Source organism: Rhipicephalus sanguineus, chromosome 2, assembly GCF_013339695.2.
Source record: "Rhipicephalus sanguineus isolate Rsan-2018 chromosome 2, BIME_Rsan_1.4, whole genome shotgun sequence".
In the NCBI taxonomy this organism is placed as follows: domain Eukaryota; kingdom Metazoa; phylum Arthropoda; class Arachnida; order Ixodida; family Ixodidae; genus Rhipicephalus; species Rhipicephalus sanguineus.
The window spans coordinates 140,972,842-140,995,209 of record NC_051177.1 but is presented as its reverse complement, the minus strand read 5'-3'; the positions used below and the strand labels follow the sequence as shown (position 1 = coordinate 140,995,209).

General features: G+C 46.4%; 1 protein-coding gene across 1 annotated transcript; it reads left to right on the top strand.

Annotated features, from left to right (window-relative positions):
- Positions 1-1,185: 1,185 nt before the first annotated feature.
- Positions 1,186-8,369, top strand: LOC119381920 (uncharacterized). The gene is made up of 2 exons (XM_037649670.1): positions 1,186-2,856; positions 8,001-8,369. Exons 1-2 carry the CDS (start codon positions 1,186-1,188, stop codon positions 8,367-8,369), a joined length of 2,040 nt encoding a protein of 679 aa, XP_037505598.1.
- The last annotated feature ends 13,999 nt before the right edge of the window (positions 8,370-22,368 follow it).

Sequence of the window (22,368 nt, the reverse complement as noted above, 5' to 3'; positions counted from 1 at the left end):
TCTGGGAGATTCGCCAAGACAATGTAGCCTATGGATGATAATGACATTAATGTTTACCTCCCTATCACCAAGTAAAAAAACATTACGAAGATAAACAGCAACAAAATTACAAAGGGTATTGTAGCCTATGGAGATTAATTACAAAGAATAGGAAATAGGTGCTATTATAATAACGGAAGTTTGAAACTTAGAGCCGACCAGACAGCTGAGTTTACCTGACCCGACCAAATTTGACTGTATGTTTTACCTTTAATCCCATTTTATAATTATTTTACGAGTATTTTTCCAGTATTTCTTAAAGTAGACATTACGTTGGAATACGTTTAGTGGCTAGAATGAAATTACACAAAGCATAAAAATTTTCTCTATGACAGTGTCCCAAAACAGAGGCACCAAGATTTAGAACATTTTCTGCAGTTAAACTTAAACCAATCGTCTTTAATAGACCGAACATCGTCTTTTTCACCGTCGCGACCACGTGACAATATGTTGCTAATACATCGCCGTTGAAGCATCGTCCCCATTAAATCTAAACGGAATAACAGTATCTAATGGGAACAAAGGAAGAAAAGCCAATGTTTCGTCGAGTAAGAAGTAACAACGATAACAGTGTTATACATTGATAGAGGGAGACACAGAGGCCACATATTGGGGAGTAAAATAAGGGCTGTGGTCAGCAAGTACTTATCAAATGGTATATATATGTATATATACTACCTCTACATTTCATTTTCATATTACCGATATTCGGTTGACTTGTTATTGTATGATTGAGCGACACCGGAGTCCTGCCCAATCTCTCGCTGCGGGGGTATGTGCCAATAACATCGATGATCTACAACCACATCCTGCTGTCGCAGCTGATTGGTTGGTTCGGTCCTAGCGGGATGGCTCAACCCACCACGGTGGATCGGCCATGAATCGTGCGAGAAAAAAAAAATGGTAGAAAAATAATTTGTAGACAAACGAAATTATTAGGGTGGTGATTTTAATTTATGTATGGAATGTTAATACGAAAATAGTTAAATTTCTTTTGACTATGATCTGCTGCCCATAATAAAACAGTATAAATGAGTAAAAACTTACAAAATCATAATACGAAGAGGCTTCACTGCGAAAGAAGAAGAAGAAATTCTGCGAACGCGCTGGATTCTTTCTACCAACCTGTTATCCTTTGGCTGGAACATGAAGTCCAGTGACGGCAGGAGTTATCCCAACGTGGCCGCTGTGAAGAAGAACGCTGGAAAGAAGCTCAGCAAGAACGCTAATCTCGCACTGAACTCCAATGCGAGTAGCGGCGCCAAGGTGTCCAAGGCTACGGGTGCAGCACGGAGCAACGAAAACCCGAAGCCATCACTCTCCACGTCCTCATCCTCAAAGGCGAGTGCCAGCGGCAAGGCGTCGAAGGCTCCGAGCGTTGTGCACAGTGGAGACGCGTCGTTGAAGGCCGGTGCGCGAGAGGGCGGTGCCACGAAGACGCCTATCAGTGGTGAACGGATCGCCTCGCGGGAGCCTTCTGGCACTGCCGTTGAGAAAGACCGCGCGAACACTACCGACGGGAAGACGAACAGAGCAGACAAAGCTCCGAGCGATTCAGGGCGGCCGAAGAACCGTAATGATGGCGGTACAAAAGCCGTCGCGGAAGACGACGAAACAAGTTTGTTTGGTAGCGCTGAAAGTGTTGTTTTTGTGACCGCACAAAGCGACCAGGCGGATGGTAACAAACAAAAGCTACCCCGGCAGGAAGTCGTGACGAAGAAAAAGGACAAAGTTGTGACGAAAGAAACAGATGTACCATCACCTGCGGTGTCGTCGACTCGAGCGCCGCCAGCGGTAACCGAGGAAAAGGCTCCGGCAGCTCTGGACGTTGAAGCGAAAGCGAAGGCTGCCAAGGCGTCGGATAAAAGGCCGTCCACCAGCTCCACCAAAAGCAACGCGAAAAACCGAGAGGTAAAAAGTGATCGGAAGAAACGCAGCCCTTCAAGAGGGAATAAAGCAGTGCAGACGAACCCGGACGAAGAGAAGGCACCGGCCGGCCCGCCCATGCACGTCTTGTTTTCGCCGTCATCGTGCAGTTTGTGCGAGAGAAACGCTCCTCCCCCTGGCATCTACGGAGCGATGCAGTCATTCCAAGTCGGCAAATATGGCGCCGTGATGGCCGCTCCGCCCGCGGTGACCACCGCTCAAGGACCCCCGCGTGGAGTCGTCAAGAAGACGGTGAGGACAACGACGACGACGCGACGTGTCCCCGACAGCACCAGGACATCGCGTTCATTCAATCTTGTCGAGGAGGTCACTACTGAGGACGTGCGAAATGCCGCGGACGATACATATAAAACAAAGAGCACAACCTCAGCGTCGACGGCCGGCAAGGGCACTAACGGAGGAGCCAGTAAAAAAACTGTTTCCACAATGCGTCGTCGGAAGGATCGCGACAAGCGCAGAAAGAGCTCCGACACTTCCTCCGGCGTCGAAGGTACCATCACGGAAGCTATTGAATTCCCGGTAAGCGAAGCGAAACGCGGCTCGGTGGAGAAGCAGACGGACGGCGCCAAACCAATGGAGACTACAGTTCTCGAATCGTCGGCTAAAAAGAACGCTGCAAGCGTAGCCCCGAAAACGATTGTGAGGACCGTGCGCCGTGCGAAGAATGCCGACTCGCTATATCCAGATGACGTCATCGAGACAGTCACCACGGAAGTTGTCGAAGTTGAAGCCGAAGCGTCGCCTGCGCAACCAGCCAAGCAGATAGCGGCACCCACCATTGTTGGAGTGGCACGCGGCTCATCGGCCACTCACTACCGGTACTCGGAGTCCAGGCGCCCGGCGTCGACTCCGTACCGAGCACCTCACAGGGTCGGTGCAGTCAACCGGCGTATGCAGCTTCGGCCGCCTACATTCGGGACGAATCAACCTCACCGTCATATAGTGTAAGACACACAAGAGATTTCATTGTGATTTATTCCTTTGGAGTCAATAATGTGTAGGGGTAAAGGGACACTGAAGAAGAAGACAGTTTTTCTCGTATCGGTACATTACCAAAATCGCTACGCTTGCCGCGAGAAGGCGATTGGTGCTAAGCGAAAAAACGCGCAAAAAGAAAATGCGGGTGGCGACGCCACCTTGAGATTTCTACATCAATCACAGTGACATCATAGACTTTGACGGCGTGTACTAGGACCTACGTAGTTCCTAATCGGCAAATATGAAATGCATTGTCCTCTGCGGGAGCCACAGACTTAACATACCAAATTTAAGAAACATTTGTTGAGCCAATGTCACCAAAATACGAAAAATGCACTTTGAAAATCCGCGACGTCAGCGCTGAGATTTCGGAGCGAAAATGAAAGATGTAACTTGACCTCGATTTTCTTCTCTATTAGTAAACCTATGATGGTAAAATTATTGTCATTAGAGTTTTCAGAGTACAGTTTATCAATCTGAACCGATTGATTGTTTCACTTTAGTGTCCCTTTAAGTCACAGGCGTGCATACGTAGCTAGTTCTGATAGAATGGTGTCGTCGCAAAGCTTAAACACAATTACACTGAAAAAAAAAGGATAACTCATTTGCCGCAATTCCTTGTGTACCAACAATGGCGAAATGGTATTCAAGATAAAAGAAAGGATCAATTCAATAAATTTACGGAACTATTTACAACTCCATGTCGTACAGCGTGTCAAAAACGCGTTTATGTTTCCGAGCATTTCGAATTACGAAATCAGCATTTTGAAGCACTAATCTCAGCAAGTCGAAAAGTGAGAAAGTGAACAATATGATCATTAGTAGTTCAGTAAGGACGTATTGCATCTAAGGAATGCAGAATCGGTCAGTATTATTATGTATCAGCTTGTTAGGTTAGAAAATACGCTGAACCGGAACATAAATACAGGGGGGTGATTCCACGTAAGATCGAACAAACGATGGCTGGTCGACCTCTCAAATTTATTTGAAAATTTTACATATTATTGCCTGATGAGTGGAAAGAAGAGATCCGCAATTTGTTTTGCCGCCAAAAATTTTTTCGAAGCACAAAAAATCAATAAGGACGAGGAGGTGGAGTGGAGCGCTCATCCGCTCTGCTGTTTTGGCCAACTTGCGTTATGAATTGCACAAAATATATTAAAGTTAGGTAGCTGAAATTTCTTTACCTAAATATATGCATGTTTTTGCTTCTGCTCAGGTATTTTTAGTTTTTATGTGTAGTGTAGATGTTTTTATAAAAAACCTCAAAAATGGCCCAATCGGCAAAATTTTCTTTACTTTGAAGCTCTTTATCTCAAAAAAGCCTTGTAGCAGAGCGACAACAATTCTGCATTACGTTCTTCGCATGCTTATCTACCAAACTGCCAAATCTTGTACTTATATAACTTTTCAGTAAAGAGATATGATCGGGCTAACTTCAAGAAAACACCGAACAATGAAAACTTCTGACGACAATTAAAAAAAAAAACCCATTTTTTAAATTTCTTAAACTTTGTCCACTTATTCTCCTCCACATCAGCTTTCACAATCATTAAAAACATGTTGCATAATGTCGTTGCACTAATAGTTACGGCCCCTCCAATGAGACCCTTTGGCAAGGATGGGCAATTCCGACTTCTTGCCCAGCAAGTGTATAAAATGCAGGCAGGATTGAATTTTTAATAGTATACGTTGTTGGGCTACTTGGTTCATAATCTTCAAAACTGGCTAGTGCGAAAATCGACAAGGACTAAGAAGGAACACTGATGAACACTAGCGCCTGTCCTGTACATCAGTGTTCCTTCTTAGTCCTTGTCGATTTTCGCGCTAGCCAATTTTGAAAAAGGATTGAATTTCTTTTTATTAAAAGGCCAGCAGGTACCTAAAAAGGTGTCGCCGGCACTGAAGACGTTAATTTTGAAAATATTTGGTCACTGCAGCGGCCACGAGCGCGGGGCTATCGACCAGGCGCGCGCGCACCCGAGATGCTCGTTGTAAGAGACGGCGCAGTGAGAGCTCGTTTTCGCGTCCTCAGACCGATTGAGTTCGAAACAGCAACACCTCTCGGGTGACTTGAACGCACGTGCACCGGTAGTCGCAGTGATCTGGTTAATTGCGTCGATTTCATTTTCAGGGGGCATAAGAATGCCATCGTTAAACTGTGCGTTCCGTGAGGATCTTTCATTGCAGTGGTAGCAAAAGCACGCGTAGCACAAGTAGTCCGTCTCACTGACAGTCACTGATCTTTCGGGCGTTAAACGTTCCTTCAAAGCATTTATGTCTAGGTCGGTAACTCTGCGAAATTTTGGCTTCTTTGGAATAATTAAAGGAGTAGTGAGACTATTTTGAGACATCGCAAAAGGGACATTTTTTGCTTCGTTGGTATGCAGTGTCAACGCTGTTCACACACTGGAGTCGGAGAACACGTATAAAATATTTTAATTTGAAGTTTTCGTCGCTGAGCATCTGCAAGCCAGCCCCACTGCAAGGACATTATCCCGACGAGTCAAGACAGTTCCTCCGAGTTCGCGAGCTCTGCGTCCTGCATGCAGCCTAAATCGTAGAAATCACTGTCAGGGTCACTGGACGACAATTCACTCACCGTCGTCTATTGCACCACGAGCAGATGACGGATTTCCCGCTAGTACGTCGCGAATTTCTGTATCTCCGTGACGTCACACTGCACAGGAGGAGTAGAGTAAGAGCAAAGCACAAGAACTATCCGCGCCGAATGAAGTGTGAACAGCGCACCGAACGCGCGGCCAGTTCACGCCGTCTGCTGCCGACATCTAATATGGACAAGCGCATCCGTTTACCGATAGTTTTGCTTTTCTTTCCTTTGACAATCCATATTTTGCTTTGCCACTGGAGCGCCACGTTCATGCTTTCCACTGATCGCAACTGGCGCAGCGCAGTTTCTGTGGCAGCAGCGTGCGTGAAGCGAGCGCTCATAGCTCCCTTATAGAGTTTTCATCTTGCTTCCATCTCCGCCGTGTTATCAGCGCCTAGCTGAGATGCGAACAGAGGGCGGATAGAATAGCGAAGCTCCAGTGCACGTGCGTTGAAGTCACCCGAGAGGTGTTGCTGTTTCGAACTCAATAGGTCTGAGGGCGCGAGAACGAGCTCTCACTGCGCCGTCTCTTACAACGAGCATCTCGGGTGCGCGCGCGCCTACTCGGTAGCTCCGAGCTCGTGGCCGCTGCAGTGACCAAATAATTTCAAAATTTACGTCTTCAGTGCCGGCGACACCTTTTTAGGTACCTGCTGACCTTTTAATAAAAAGAAATTCAATCCTGCCTGCATTTTATACACTTGCTGGGCAAGAAGTCGGAATTGCCCATCCTTGCCAAAGGGTCTCATTGGAGGGGCCGTAACTATTAGTGCAACGATATTATGCAACATGTTTTTAATGATTGTGAAAGCTGATGTGGAGGAGAATAAGTGGACAAAGTTTAAGAAATTTAAAAAATGGGGTTTTTTTTTTAATTGTCGTCAGAATTTTCATTGTTGGGTTTTTTGTTGAAGTTAGCCCGATCATATCTCTTTACTGAAAAGGTATATAAATACAAGATTTGGCAGTTTGGTAGATAAGCATGTGAAGAACGTAATGCAGAATTTTTGTCGCTCTGCTACAAGGCTTTTTTGAGATAAAGACCTTCAAAGTAAAGAAAATTTTGCCGATTGGGCAATTTTTGAGGTTTTTTATAAAAACATCTACACTACACATAAAAACTAAAAATACCTGAGCAGAAGCAAAAACATGCATATATTTAGGTAAATAAATTTCAGCTACCTAACTTTAATATATTTTGTGCAATTCATAACGAAAGTTGGCCAAAACAGCAGAGCGGATGAGCGCTCCACTCCACCTCTTCGTCATTATTGATTTTCTGTGATTCGAAAAAATTTTTGGCGGCAAAACAAATTGCGGATCTCTTCTTTCCACTCATCAGGCAATAATATATAAAATTTTCAAATAAATTTGAGAGGTCGACCAGCCATCGTTTGTTCGATCTTACGTGGAATCACCCAGGGTGTATTTTTTTACACAATATTAATTCTTTATTAAATGGCCGTCCTTGCATGCGGACTCTACGTTTAGGCGGAAATGCTTTGCAGAAGCTAACTTGACATTAAAGCGACTTATAATAAAATCTATTTAATTAACCTTTGTAATTATTGGTCGAAGGGCAGTTGTTAACATTGGAAAGTTGTAGGGCGTCACAATTTATGGCACGCCTACTTTTTAGAAATCGCGAAAGTTGCGCCTGATTTCGAACTGGTGAATTACGTACTAAATGTAACAAAAGGCAGCCTTACCATTTTTATGTCTCGTAATAATCATCCTCCCTCGGTCATTTAAACGAGAATATTGTTTTGAAAATAACGCTCTGTCAAAATAAACTGATGCACCATATCTCTAGATCAGCTAGTCCTTCAAGGGTGTTTGTTCATCGTGATTTGAACTGTAGTTCGCGATACGTGCGAACCATCCGCCGTGATACCTATGGGCCAAGGTGTAGTACTGCTAACCTCCCGGTTGCAGGTTCAATATCCGGCCACGGCGGCCACATTTGAATGGGGCCTAAATGCAAATGCGGTGAAGATTAACGCAGAGTCCTCTACTACGGCGGGCCTCAGTAGCATACAGTGACTTTGGCACATGATACCCAGGAATTCAGTTGTAGGTTAATACATGTGAACCGCGTTGAATCTAGGATGTCTCCATTTGCAGAGCTCCGTATTCCCGGCCTTGCCGGCATGGAGTCGTGCAGCATATTCCGGCGTGTCGCTTCGCTGCCTTCTCACCAAGGGTCATTTCAGCCTGGGGACCTCCCGATATCTGCCAAAGACACCATAGTCACTCGTGTCACCCACCGCCATCTTTCGCGCCCACGCCTGCGCACGCGGCCACGTCATCGTGTCCAGGGCTGGCGGGAGCGCATCTGCAGCCATGCGCGCATAATCACGACGACACGCCAGCGCAAGTCTCGGCAAACACCTGCAACGTCCTTTCTCCTACTGCCGCACCGCAGAGTACCAGGGTGCGCGTCGGCAGTTCGAGTGACCCCAGCGAGGGCACCTACGACGTCTTCTACGAAGGAGAGCCAGATCCGGTCCCTGCAAACGCCAGCGGAATTCGGAATGACGTCTCTCGGCGTCCGACCGAGTTCATCTGGGAGACGCCGCCTCGGGAAGAGGTCGTCTACTGCGCCAACCTCATGACAAGCCCTACTGCGCACGCTGCCAATGGCCGCTGCGGTGCAACCTGCAACGAAGACGCCAACGTCTGGAACCAAGACGGCGTCGACGCGAGGACTGCGCCAGCAGGCAATGATCTCAGCATGACCGCTGGATCCCAGGTGACGACAAAGTCTCAAGAAGAGACTCTTTTCTTCTTTTGATTAGATGTTGAGGATGATAAATGTGAGGACGTGCTTGTGATCGGTTGCTTCAAGTGAGGCATACTGTGTGAGTGATATTTGCGTGGTGGCTATGCTAATGCAGCTGCCACAATATAGTGATTTTACTGCGTAGACCGTTTTAAGCGTCGATTATTACAGCTGCTCGTCGAACATTTCCCCTGTGACCATTGGCGTGTCTATGTTGCCACTTGTATAGTCAGCGTTTTGTGGGGGATTATGAGAAAGCTGTTCCTTAAGAATGTGACGTTGCACATGACTTAACGTAATACGAACTCCTTTAAGACGTCTGGACAATCATGTTTTTAGGCAAAGTAAAAAAAAAACGCATTTTCTGTGTTGTGCACAGTCCTGAGAATTGCTTGCGATTGAGTATCAAAAGGGTCTCCTATTCGTATTGCTCAGGTAAAGCACATTCTATGGTGTGTTTAGTTATAAAATAGCGTATATAGAACAGATAGTAGGATATTGTAAAACTACATGGTTGTTTTGTTATACAACCGGAGTTATTCAGTTATATGCCATCGGCCATTCCGAAGATGTGATGTGCCGAATGCTGCTGCATAAATGGCACACGTTTCCAATGTGTTGGCTAAGTCAACTACTTAAAAACATGAACAGTTTTCATGCAACAACATTTTGTGACTACTGTTCAGAAAACTTGTGCACATTTTTGTGACTCTAATAAATACGCCCTTAGTGATTTTACTGACCTCTCGCGAAGCGCGACGGTTACATTATATCGAAGACAAATATGGAATACAGTGGTCGAGATTGCACGCTTTAAAGCGAGTATGCGTGCTATATGTTGCTAAGACAAGACGATTTGCGTAGAAATAATAGGAACTCTTCTACAATGACGAAGTATGATCGACTGTGAATGTTCATAAAGTTGAACTCAACGCCAAGCACTGTCTGTGAATGAATGTTTTGTTACGTTTATACTTCCAGTGTACCACATTGTATTTACAGGAGACGAAATATGGCAATTGCACCAAAATATCAAGTTCAAAAGAGGCAAATAGAGCCGCGGCGCCACCTTCATTATCATGTACTGGATAAGCTGCTATTCGTGAATTTTTTGAAAAAGCGAAGTTACAGTTCCTGGTTGTCTAAATCGTAAAGTAGCCTAAGCTGCATCTGACAATAATGAAGTCTTGGGTGTTCATAGTGGTTCATAGCCTCCTAATGCGTCGTCTTTGCGACGTAGTTTTGTACGGCCTGTAGGAATTTTTTTCCGAGCGGGGATCACTTGCTGACGGCTCTATTTGAGGAAATCACTTATTTTTGAGTAAATATCTTTGGTGAAAATTACCGTATGTAAATTACGTGAATTTCTTATAGAACCGTATTAATAGTTCCGTATTTTGAATTTCGAGATGAATCTTCCTAATATTATAATATTTTTATACGGACGATTTCGGTGGGGGGAGGGGGGGGGGGGCTAGATCTCCCCTTCTGGCTACGGGCCTCGTTCTGCATAATAATTAGGAATATGTAGTAATCACTGCTGTGGAAGAAAATGGCTGATAAATTCAGTGGATCAAAAATGTTTCCGGATGTAACGAAAATAATAAGATCCCAGTAATTGCTAGACATTACTATAAATGTGCCTGTTTCACTGGCAAATTTACAGTAAAAAAATTTCAAGTTTGCCGCTTCATCCTGCTGTGCGCACACCGTGAGGCATTCACATTGCACACAGTTTCATGCGCATACATGGCCACACGCAGTCATTTAACTGATCGCACTACCTAGAGAGGGCGAGAGAGAGAGGGAATAGGAATAAAAGAAAGGCAGGGAGGTTAACAAGGGATGCTCACGGTAGGGCCACTACCTTGAACTATTGCACATTGGGACGGCCTTCCGGATCACACTGCATTTATCTCTAATCGTGAAACTTTCCGTCATAACCTGATTTCGTTGCGTGTTAGTGTTGTATAACGTTGTTGCATTTTGCTATTTGTAACCTGTTTTTTGTCTTTTTGGTTGTGTTTTGCTTTTTGCTTGTATTTTTGTCTTGTAATTACGGATGCCCCCTTACTCAATGCCCTTCAATCGGCCTGTAAGGCATTTTGAATAAATAAGTCAATAAACATCATTTTGTGAAGCACGTCTAGTAGGTTTAATTAACACTAAAGCTACCTTTGTGGACAATTTTTCATATAGACGAAGTCGTAACAATTTATTTGAACTGTAAATATCAATAGAATTTGCGGATTTGCAACTTGGACTAACAATAGACCTATAGGTTATGAGCGAAAGCTCGTAAAAAGTAAACTGCAATGCAAATGTTTGCCTTTGACATCGCTCTAGCTACCCCTTGATTGAGTGCACGTATATCAAGCGAATTGAAACTACAGATGCTGTGAACGTATTCATTTGCTTGACCATTTGTCCCGCTGGATTGAAGTGCATGTACTTCTACAGTTTCACGTGCCAGGACCGCGTTCAGATTATAAGCATGTTGTAGCGAGAAAGACAATCAATTTTCACCGTCTAGGGTTCATTAACTTGAAGCTGAACCTAAGTACACGAGCACAGGTGAATTTTTGATGTACATATCTTTACTTAGGGCACAGAAACAGCTTAAGGGGATTGAGATGTAGTACATTCTCTTGTGTTAAGTGACACCGTATAAGGAGTGATGTTGATGCTCGATTGACCATATTCCGGGCTCCCATATTTCGCATTTTCTTTTAGTCTTTAGATACCTTGTATGTGAAGTGTGCAACGCAGAACTCTGGTGAGTCTCATTATATCGTATCTTTAATCTCTTTATAGGTTACGTCGAAGTGCGTTAACCACGAGGGAATGACCTCTCTGAAGACTCAGGAGATGTATCCAAGACAACAAAGCCAACGTTTGCCAGTACTGAGCATGGCAGATAAAGCGACGAACACGATTCCTGATGAAACTGTGCCTACGACATTTAAATATAATCCTGTGTTGTCGTCTGCATGTCGTTTCGCCTCCCGAGAAGAACGCCTTGCGACCATTTATCAAGACAACTCTTCACAAGATAACAGCGAAGAAATTCTGAATGAGGAAAGGTTTCTTTATGGCGATGATATCACAGGAGCGGGAGAAACCGCTGGCCAGCAAAGACTTGGCGAAGGCGCCAAACTAAAACCTCGCAAGAAGGGTCGCCGTCGCTCAAAGACGGTGACCAAAGACCTGGTATTCAGCATTAGTCCGAGAACCGCACCTGGTGGAAGCCCATTGACTTCGCCCATTGGTGTGTCCGTTTGCGTAGGTGCGGCAGCAGATGCGATGACGTATTCGGCAACTCGTTTTTGTTACGATGACGAAAGGCTCGCTGGGCAATCTGCTAGTGCTAAACCCAGCCCCGTGACCCTTCCGCACCTGGAACTCAGCGTTGACCCGTTTTCTGCTTCTCTACCGTGCTCTGCTGAAAACGTAATGTGGCTGCCTCCACTGACCCAAACTCACGGGAAACGTACCTCTGCAGAGGGCTGCAATCACGTGGTAAACGCCAAACTTGCTACCGAATCTTCAGCTTCACAAAATCATCTTGCTCATCGAGGATCTACAGGCGCTGGATACGAGGCTAATGGTCCATGTTCACGACAGTGCCGCAAATCAGCAATGACAACTCTTCAGGCGTCAGGGTATGCCAGCAACACATACACTATTAACGAAGCAATGCATCCCGACGGCGATGTTCCCGACGCCAACAGTCCAGCAAATGAACAAATCCGATCTGCGCTCCTACAAAGCTGTGAGGCAAATGAAAATGATTACAGGGTTCCAGCATCTGTTAATTCCCAAAACGAAAGTATCATGTTGGCTGAGGGGCGTGTAGTAAAGAAGGATAGTAAAGACGAGAATCGTTGCGCATTTTACTTATCGGCTATCAAGCATGAAAGCCCGTTTCGCAGTCGACGCTCGTTGCGAAGGAAGATGGCACCATCCTTGCAAAGAGTCCTTGGTTGGCGAGAAAATAAGACCGACGGTGGCGTTTTGATAGATATTCAAGAAAGCAATATCCAGAGCGAGAAGCGTGTAAAAGCATCATCGTCCTTGTCGCCTCTCGACGTTCACCTGCTCCCTCGTACACACGGGCATTGCAGTCCGGCTGGCGCTATTTCGCGAAGCATTGCTTCTGGAAATGTGTTGGAGGCTGCCAACAGTCGTCCATTGAACGACCAAGTGATGCCAACACAGGTGTTAAAGTGCGACGCAGGGCCAGCATTACACATGAAGGGGAAGCCTGCCGACAATCTTGCGTCTCTGTTCACCCGTGAGAACGCCTACATTAGGCGGCCATCGCTAACTGCTATTAGCCACACCGTTATGTATCAAACCTGCCATTCGAAACAACCGGAACTCCAAAGGCAAACCTGTTATCTACCTAGTGCGGCGGTTGACTTGAATAAGGCGACTGTGATTTGGGAACCGCCAACACATCAGCATTCGCAGGACGGCAAAATTCCGTCGGTGGTACGCGAGCATGATATGCATGCGAAACATTCTTCGTCACATGTAACAAGTGGCGTTGATTTCATCACTTTGTGTTCGGCACAGCCCCCATACGAAGCATGTCATCTTGCGCGTATTGGGACTAGTGCATTCACCAGAGGCTTCACGACAGTCATGGACGGCGTAGCTAATAGGATGGATGACGCGTCATGCGGTACGGAGAGTTTTGACAATGGCCGTAAGTCAGCTGCTCCTACGTACTTGCCAGTCTGTGCCTCTAAGAGTGCGGTATTTCTTAAGGGGAACTCACGCGAGCAGCCTGCACAAGAAAGAGCGTGGCGTCCGGTACCACGTCCGCGCAGAATCAACGATCCGAACAAAGAACCCGAAGTGAGCAAGAAGCAACAGCCAGTGGATGGGGCTCCCTCTCCTCGAATGGTGTCTGCAGGAGGAGCAAAAAGTGAGGCTTCTCACTTGAGGGACGATAAACCGAGAAGCTTCATTGCGGGCGAGCTTCGTGTGAAGCAGGAAGCGTCGCAGAGTAGAACGCCGGCTGTCGTCAATGTGCGTAAAGGAATCGAAGACATCGCAGAGGAAGATTGTTCGTCTGCTTTGCAAACAGCGCTTACCAGTAATACGAACATCGAGAAAGCGCCTTGTATTCAAGATAACGGTGGCAGTGCGGAAGCCCGTAAAGTTAGTATTAATCCTGTTGTCCTCGAAATGAAATGTGATAACAATGACTTGCCCGATGTGCCTACCTCATTACCAGCAGATGTAGAAACGGCAGCTAAACTGAAAGAATTATCACACCTTGAAGATGACCATCATGCATCTGCCGCGGTTAAAGCGAAGACAGGTGACATGGTCTTAAAAGGGAATGTGGTGCCTTATTTGTCAGTCCGCGAAAGTGAGTGCTCGGGCAACGAGAATGTGAAGCCAGTGCATCAATGTGAACTGCTGAACAGAAAGAAATTTGAAACGAACGCAGCGTCTGTTCCCAGAGTGGAAGTTGCCCCCTTGCCTCACGAGACATCCAGAATTCCCGGAAAAACTGCGCGATTGCTCTTTACCGAAATAGCCGTGGCTACGGTCATATCGCTAACGTGCCTCGTGTGGATTGCAGAAGTATATCCAACGCGTCAACAGGAGCTACCACGCATTCTGCAAATACAGACTAGGAACGCAACCGAACCGTCGTTGATAGATGTGACCTTTGAAACGTTCTGGTACAAGACAGGGATTAAAATCACGACGACATCGGCCCGCACACCCGCAAGTAGGTCGTACTTCTGTGCCTCCGACTTCTGCTTGCAAGAGGCTGCTTACATCAAACATGCGATAAGCGAGGACGCCTCCCCGTGCGACAACTTTTATCAGCACATGTGTAGCAAGCGGGAAAGCAAAACGTCCTTGTCCGCCATGGCACTCGGCGTCTCCTCTTCTGTGGATACAGCAATTGATGAATACATGTCTTCAAAGCTCAGAGACAACATTCTGCGAAAGAAAAATGAAGCCACACGTTTGCCTAGATTTCTCTACAAAGCGTGCATGTCGTCCCATCAGCACTCATCTGTTTTTATCAGGTCTCAAATATTTTCAGCGTTACCAATAAAGACGTGGCCGTTTAATGGCTCTATGGGTTCGGTCGAAGTCTGGAGGACGGCTGGCATCATCGCGCGTAAATACGGCGTGACGGCACTTTTAAAGGTTGTAGTCGGCGCTGAAAGAACCACGAACAAGAGCATCGTGGAGTTGGCATTGCCCAGGTCGCTGTTTTTCAGTGGTGACGAGTCTCGTCCGGGCGTCAAGCGAATGTTCATTGAAGCGATTCGTGAAGTAGCTACGGAGTTTAATCAGACGAACACGGTTGCCAACTTGACGGCGGATATCATAGAGATATTCAAAGGGCTCTCAAAGGTCACTGACAAGCCAGTCTCCTCGGGAACTTGTCGGGTGAGAAAACTGAAGCACATGGACTACAGCATACGTACGTTCGTCACTGCTGTGTTCAACGGAGACATCAGTCCGTACACCACCGTGATTGTGAGGAACTCTGACGCGGTTCTTGGAGGGCTCGTCCGATTGACGCACAACTTAGACGGGCAGCATTTACTGAACTATCTTGGCTTCCGGTTGCTCGTTAGGCTGGCCGTGCTTTTACCGGAACACCTCGTGAACATGAGACGCCTGTTCAGCATCGAATTCACTGGAAGAGTGGTGCGGGAGGATTTGAAGTGGCTTCTCTGCATGCGTCTTGTGGAAGCCGTGGTGCCACCGTGCCTGGAAAGAGTGCAGGCGAATATGTTTAAGGAGAACAGAACGCTTACTCTTGCGAGACGGTTCTGGCTGCTTCAAATGGAAGAATTCTTCTCCAGAAATTTGCGCCACCTCGCGTGGATTTCGGAGAAGACTCTAAGTCTCATGGAGAAGAAGTTGACCTACTACAAGTTTGTTCACGTTTCGTTCGAGACGGCTTCGAAGAATGGCCCTGCTTGCAAAAGTCTGCGTAATTTGCTGGCTTCGAGAAGGCGACTGAAGAAGTCCCAACTCGTGCCAGCCATATTAGCTACGTGGGAGACCTATCAGGAGATGTACCTGAAGCAGACAGCGGGAGGAATTTTGCAGAGGGATCAAGGGTTCCTCTCCGAATCAAACCCCAGGTCAGTAAACGAAGCTTGCCGAGTGATTACTGATTAAAACGACACAATCCGTAGCTCGGTAATAGCTTCCCTAAAATTTATTCCGCGTCACATTTTAGCGCTTGCTGAGTAATAAAAATGTACATACATCACAACAATCGAAGAAACAAAAGAAACAATGGGATACTTACTGCACAAACGATGCGGCACAAAAACTTCGCAGGGCGCTACATAATATATTACGGTCTCACATTTACAGGTTGGTGCAATCTCAACAGGAAGTGCACGTACCTCCTGGTCTCGTCAACGCTTCTGTCCCGGAGAACAGCACGATGCTCGCATTTCACTTGTCACGGGTGGCCACTCGTCTCTTCCACGCACTGGTTCCCCTGGTCAGCGTGGAGGATGGTCAGTGTTCGGGGCCGTCGGCGATGACGCAGCAGTCCCAGCGCTCACTAGCTCGGCTCCGCAATTGCCTGGCGAAAGACGTGCAGTCGCTGCCGTCACAGCTCCAGCCGCGAGCTCCGGACGTGCTGTGGGACGATGACGGACAGGAAGGCGAAGAAGCTGGGTTCGCCATACTGGCACAGACAGCCGCTCTAGGACTCGCCTTCGCGGCGTTCAAGGTGCGTGAGAGCTTTAGCAGGCGTCTTCGATAACCGTGATGAGGTCGGAACGATGTCTTGTGGTTTTAACTCTTCTTCAAATAATTATTCTCATTAACTGACTCCTAGCAATCGAAAATTACAGCTTGGCTATCGGAACGCTGCGAGTGAATTTTATTATTCAACGATACTGCCGATCCCAGTCGAGATCATTAAAGGAAGAACACATATTAAAGTGTCACATACTGAAAGCAATGAAGGAGAGAATCAAACAAGAATTGAATAATACACTGAAAATTGGTTGGTGCAACACAACCTATATGGACTGCTGCATTAACTGTACAATAGCGTCCGTAGAAAACCGCAGCAGCTAGAACAACAGTAAAAAATGAAAGTATTTCGCGCGATTGTGCGCATTTTCAGATGCATACACATAAGCAATAAGGAAAAATAAACGCACTCAGTCGCACCTGATACATTTAAGTAGTGTAAAATTAGTACAGTATTATAATATACTCTCGCATTCGCGTTAAAAAAAGAATTTGATGCTATTTTTATGCAGATGCATTGGAGACAAGAACAACAAGCACAAAACCAGGCCTCATATCCGAAACGACAATTTATAGACACTGGATACCCACCACATAATCACAATTACAGTGTTCACAACGAGTGAATTTACTGTCTTTGTTTTAGTGATGAACACCATGAGTTCAGTACATGGATTCCGTAACAGTGGCGGCAGTGGGTTTCCGGTGTCCCGTCTGTGCAATTCAGACGCGTTTCTGAGTCGGGTTATTCTTCCTTTTTGTACAAGCTTGCCCTGGCACTCAAAATGATGATGTGGGCACAACTACACCGTAAAACGTAGTTAAAACAACATTCGCGGAACTTCTAAAAATATTCGCGCTGTTTGTAACGCATGATTCATAATAAACTAGGAGCGAAGTTAACGACATTCTCATTTTGGTATGATAACTGATTTTGGTTGAAAGAGCACTCGCGGCACTTCTAAATCTTCATTTCCACAACATTGCCGGCGATACTTACGGTATGCGTAAGGCTTGGCGCGCGTTCTTTTACAGGATCGCTCATTGCACGCCACATATTAATTGTATTTTGAGTGCGCTAATGATATCTTAGTCGAAATCGGAAAGCACAAATGGGCATGGGCAGGGCATGATGTGAGAAGCCATGATAAACGCTGGCCATTAAGTGTAACAGACAGGATTCCAAGAGAACGCAAGCGTGGCTGGGGATGGGCGACACCTAGGTGGGTAGATCAGATTGAGGAATTTGCGGGTATAATATGGCTGCAGCAAGCACAGGACCTTGTTAATTGGAGAAACGTGAAAGGTCTTTGCCCTGCAGTAGGCGTAGTTGGGCTGATGGTAATGATGATGATAATGAGTGCACAGGTCTCCACGATAACCACCAAAGGCCAATAAGACTCTACATCGCACTTCGTTTGCCTATTTTCTGAGATCTCGCTCGGCTGCTCAGAAATTTGTGTCGTCCATCGCGGTCCATCAGATCGTTGTTGCTACAAGGGGTATCTTGCAGTGCAATAACATTTACTTCCAGATAACTACGAAAAACTGCGCAAAATAGACAGGGACAGGTAAGACACACGCACAAGCGCAGACTAGCAACTGGAAGTTTATGAAAGGAAACACAAATATAAGTAACAAGAAAAACCACGTGAACGATTAGAGGTTGGCGGTTAGATAATCTGTCTCTAGTTTGTGTAACGTAACCGAAGGCCTGGCAACGCACATGCTGCCGTACTTGTGGATATGGAATGCCTCAGCCACTTCTCGCGTTGTCCTATCTTTATGCCTAGAGTGCACCTTTGTTTCATGCTGCAACGGGTGGCATTTGCAAACTTTGCAATGCAGGCACAGATATGACGAAGGCTGAGCCTTCAGCGAAGCCCTGTTATCCATTAGACGATTGTTCAAACACCTCCCGGGTTTGCCCAATATAGCACTTTCCGCAAGACAAGGGGATGAGACAGGCAACACCCTTTCCGCATTTAGCGATCCCCTCCCGATGATTAACTTCACGTTCATTCCATTTTTGTCTCTTTGCCCTCGACTTTCCTATCCACTGCTGCGCACACTCGGCCCAACTTGTTCCTAGAGGAAAAAACCACCTTAATACCATACCGGTTTCCCACCTTCTTCATACGGTGGGAGAAAGCATGAAGATACAGAATGCAGGCGATAGGCATATCTTTATCAGTGGCCACCCTGTCGCCACCGCCCTTTCCTTCCTGTTTGAGTTTATTCAGTAATATTTCACTAATACACGCCAAGTTTCCTTCAGGGAAGTTTGATAACCTAAGTCTTTTGATCTGGAGTGCGTGTGTCTTACCTGTCCTTGTTTATTTTGCGCAGTTTTTCGTAGTAATGGCGTACCAATTCGCCCAATGCTCAGTCCTTTTAAAGTACTTCCAGATAAACAATGAGGGAGGCAGAGGTACGTGCTGCCTCTGAAAGCAGCTTTGTACAAGTCCACGGCCCCGTTGCATTGTGGCCTGAATACGTTCAGATGGCGAATCAGCCGTTGTTGCACAGAGATTCAACTACTATGAAACATATTAAACGCGGCACCTACGCTGGTGCTCTCTGTTGGCTGCAGGAGATGGTTCGAGTGGACCGCATCTGGCGACTCGACTTCCGTTTCATTTCGCTCGCCAGCATTTCGGCCGAGCAGCTGTTTTTCCTGTATTACGCGCTCGACAACTGCGAGCGCAGTGACCGCACGCACCGCGCACACGAGTACAGCAGCTGGCGCCGACTGCCGGCCGAGCAGCGGGTCAACCTGCCCCTCCGCCAGATGGCACACTTTGCCGAAGCCTTCGGATGCGCACCGGGGAAGAGCGCTATGGCGCCTGCTGACCGCTGCGGAGTGCTGCGGTGGCCGGCACCCAGGCCTGATATCCGGGACGACAACTTATAGACATTGGATACCCACCACATAATCACAACTACAGTGTTCAAAACGTGTAGTGACACCACGTACTTTATGTTTGGATAATATACCCAGTTAAAGATAAATATTGTTCAGCTTTATTATGATGAATCACGTATGTGCCAAGGAATCATGTCTTAATGGGTACTGAAAGGAGGCTTCCTGAATTCCTGGCTCCTGCTGCTGTGGTTAGGACGACGAAAGCTTCGGTGATAACTTCACTGTAACAGATACTCTACCTTGCGCAAATTGACTTTAGGTACCGTCTTCCGACTCCTTAGATTGGAGTTAAGTGCACCAAATGTACTTTCATTCGGGGCTTTGTCTCTTGGATACAGTGACGGGAAGATTGCCGATGCCCTGCAGGAGTTTCTTAAAGGTTCACAGAGATTTAGGCTATAGAATCAATCTTTCCTCTTGTTTTTCTGCTTTTCAAAATTTCTTTATTCTTTCTTATTCAAATTCTCGGCTTCATTGTTTACATAATTTTAAATTTCTATTCTTAATTTTTTTTTCATTTTACTTCTTTCCTCTAAAATAGAAAAATCTACGCTTTACTTTAACAATTAGATTTTAAAAACTATCCGCTTCTTGGCCAATATCCCCCAGCGTGGGTGTGTGCCAGAGTTTATAGGATCTACTCTACTGTACTCAACTGCGGCAGAGAACACTGTGAAGCGCAATGTAATAACAAAGCGCACGCATCGCCCAGCTTGCAGAGGATATTCTTAGAATCTTTTCGGTTGCGATGGCAGTAGCACATGTGAATAACACATGCAGTAGCACATGTCGTGTCGGAAGCGTGCGAACATAAATGTCATTTAAAGATTACGCGCGCCGTTACAGACCTTGAGGGACAACGCGTCAAAGCTTGTCTGCAGTTAATACCCTTATAGCGATCATTGCGATAAATGACATGCTTTTTCTGAGTATACCAGCAGAAACCAACACGACCAAAATGTAGCGGCGCTTCTGTCGGTAACAGGCACGTCCAACGCACTATTGCCATAGACGTCAGACTCTGGAGTTTCCAAGATGTGTGGCGCCACCTGTCGAAGAAGTATTGAGTAGTGCATAGACCGACTCTCTCGTACAGTTTGCTATGGGACCAGGTGCAACTAGCGAGTGCGAAACAACGATTGAGCTTAATATCGCGTGTGTTTGCGCATTTAGCACTCAGAATGAGAGCTGTGAATTGCTCTCCGCTAGTCGGACGCGCCACCGAACCGTCGTGAAGTGCTTGCTGGATCACTCGCCTGAACGACGGCGAAAACAGCAGCAGACGAGAGCCCTCCGCACGCTACGAAGAAACTCCGCAAAAGACGCACTGTTGCGTTGTGAATTGCCACGGACGTAAAAGACTGAATAACAACGTTCAGTTTTACCGATTTACATAGTTGTCGTACGAAGAAGAAAGGCGAGAGCGCTGGATACGGGCCGTTGCGAGCGTGTTGGGTAAGCGAAGTACCCGCGTTCTCCACAGCCGGTGGCATGAATGTGTGGCTGTGCTGTTGTTTTGCGTAGCCCTGATGCAAAACCGTGGTAACCTTGAGTATGAAGCTCAGCAGAGGCTCTGACCGCGGTGCTTGTCGTGTAACACGAAGTGAGCAGCTAGAGGCAGACTGGAGACGCGTGATACGCACACCGCGACGAGTTGGTCGTCACAACACAGCATCGCGGACGTATGTACGTTTTGAAGGCTCAGAGTTCTGGTTCTAACTAGCTAACACCACGTGCGTCATACAAGTAAATCGCAGAATGTTGGTCGTGACCCCCTTCAGGTTTGTTTCGCCCGTGTCCTCCGCGGTTGCCGTAGCTATCTCGGAGGCCACGGTTTTGCCTTTGGTTACCCCGCGAAAGTGGACACGCACGTATCCCCATTTGCAGTACATACAAACGGAAGACGACCATCAAGAGACCATTTGAGAATGCGTAATAAAACACTCCAATGCACAGGAAGCGAGAGATGAATTAAGGGAGAATGCAACTGAAAAGGCGAAAATCGCCGGAGCCATTCGCCCCTGATGAACCGAGTTTTGTACCACTGATCGTAAGATGCATAGCTAAGTAAATTGATCGTGTATGTAGGTACTTTATCGCTGTGGCATACGTATACACCCGATTTTAATGCTGCTCTAGAGAACGTATGTCGGAGGGCTTGCCTCGAACTCGGTAGCTCGCTTGTACTTGCGAGTTGCAGCGCGCGGGAATAACTAAAACTTATTTTGCATTGTACTCGCAGTTCGCTTTGATCAGCTTCCTTTGTTTCTGAAGCGTGGATTGACGGAAGACGCTTTCCAGGTTCTTGATTTTCAGGAAACCGCGCCTCGACACCAACGAAAGAGGAGCCGGGTTATATTGCGGCCTATGCACATTCGCTTGCGGGCGGCTCTCCTTGCACTACCCAGTTAGTGCCAGGGCTACGATGAGGGCGCTGGTGGCGGTGTTTTTCGCAGCGCCGCCTGGGCAGAGTCTGACGTCTATTGGACTTCATCACCGGGGTTACCACTTCCTGTTTTTTGCAATGCTTTCGTCTTTCTGAGTGTAATTCAATGACCAGTCTTTGCTATTGTGCCTAGTGCGATTAGGGTCAATAAAAACGAACTGATGCATCTATGAAGGGATGAATTTTATTTCTCTTGTTTACAACAAAGAGGAAGTTGAAGCTAAAAGTCATGTGGCCTGATGAAGGCAAAACCGAAAGTCGAGCTAGTTGGTACAAATTCATGTTGCGAAGCTTTTAGCGCATAAAAAAGACAGGGACACAGAGGGAGGGAACAACACATAGCGCTGGTGTTGTTCCCTCCCTCTGTGTCCCTGTCTTTTTTATGCGCTAAAAGCTTCGCAACTGATGAAGGCCTCTGCTCCTATAGCAATTAGGCACGCTTGCTGCACGTAGCGCAATTATCATACAAAACATGCGGTACACACGGGATTCAACAGAAAAGTCTCGAAAAAAAATGGAAATGTAAAACTCCGACATAATGCAATTAGAACGCTTTGCCTTAAATCACAGCAAAAACCTAGAATCGAAACAAAACTATTGCCATTATATACTGTAGCTCGAACGTTCCATAACCTCATAAACATCGCGTAGTCGATTTAGTAGTGAAGGTGCCTGGTAACTGACTAATCCACCGAGTGACACCGATGCACGCATCGGTGTCACTTCCCGCTGTTGCGTAAGCACACTATGCCGGCCTTCAATGGACAGCTGCTTGTGGTTAAATTAACTCTAGCGTTGTTCGCATTCCTCGTTGACTCAGGCCAATACTCGCTAGTAAAGTATTCAAATAAGCACGGGCAAAGATGAGT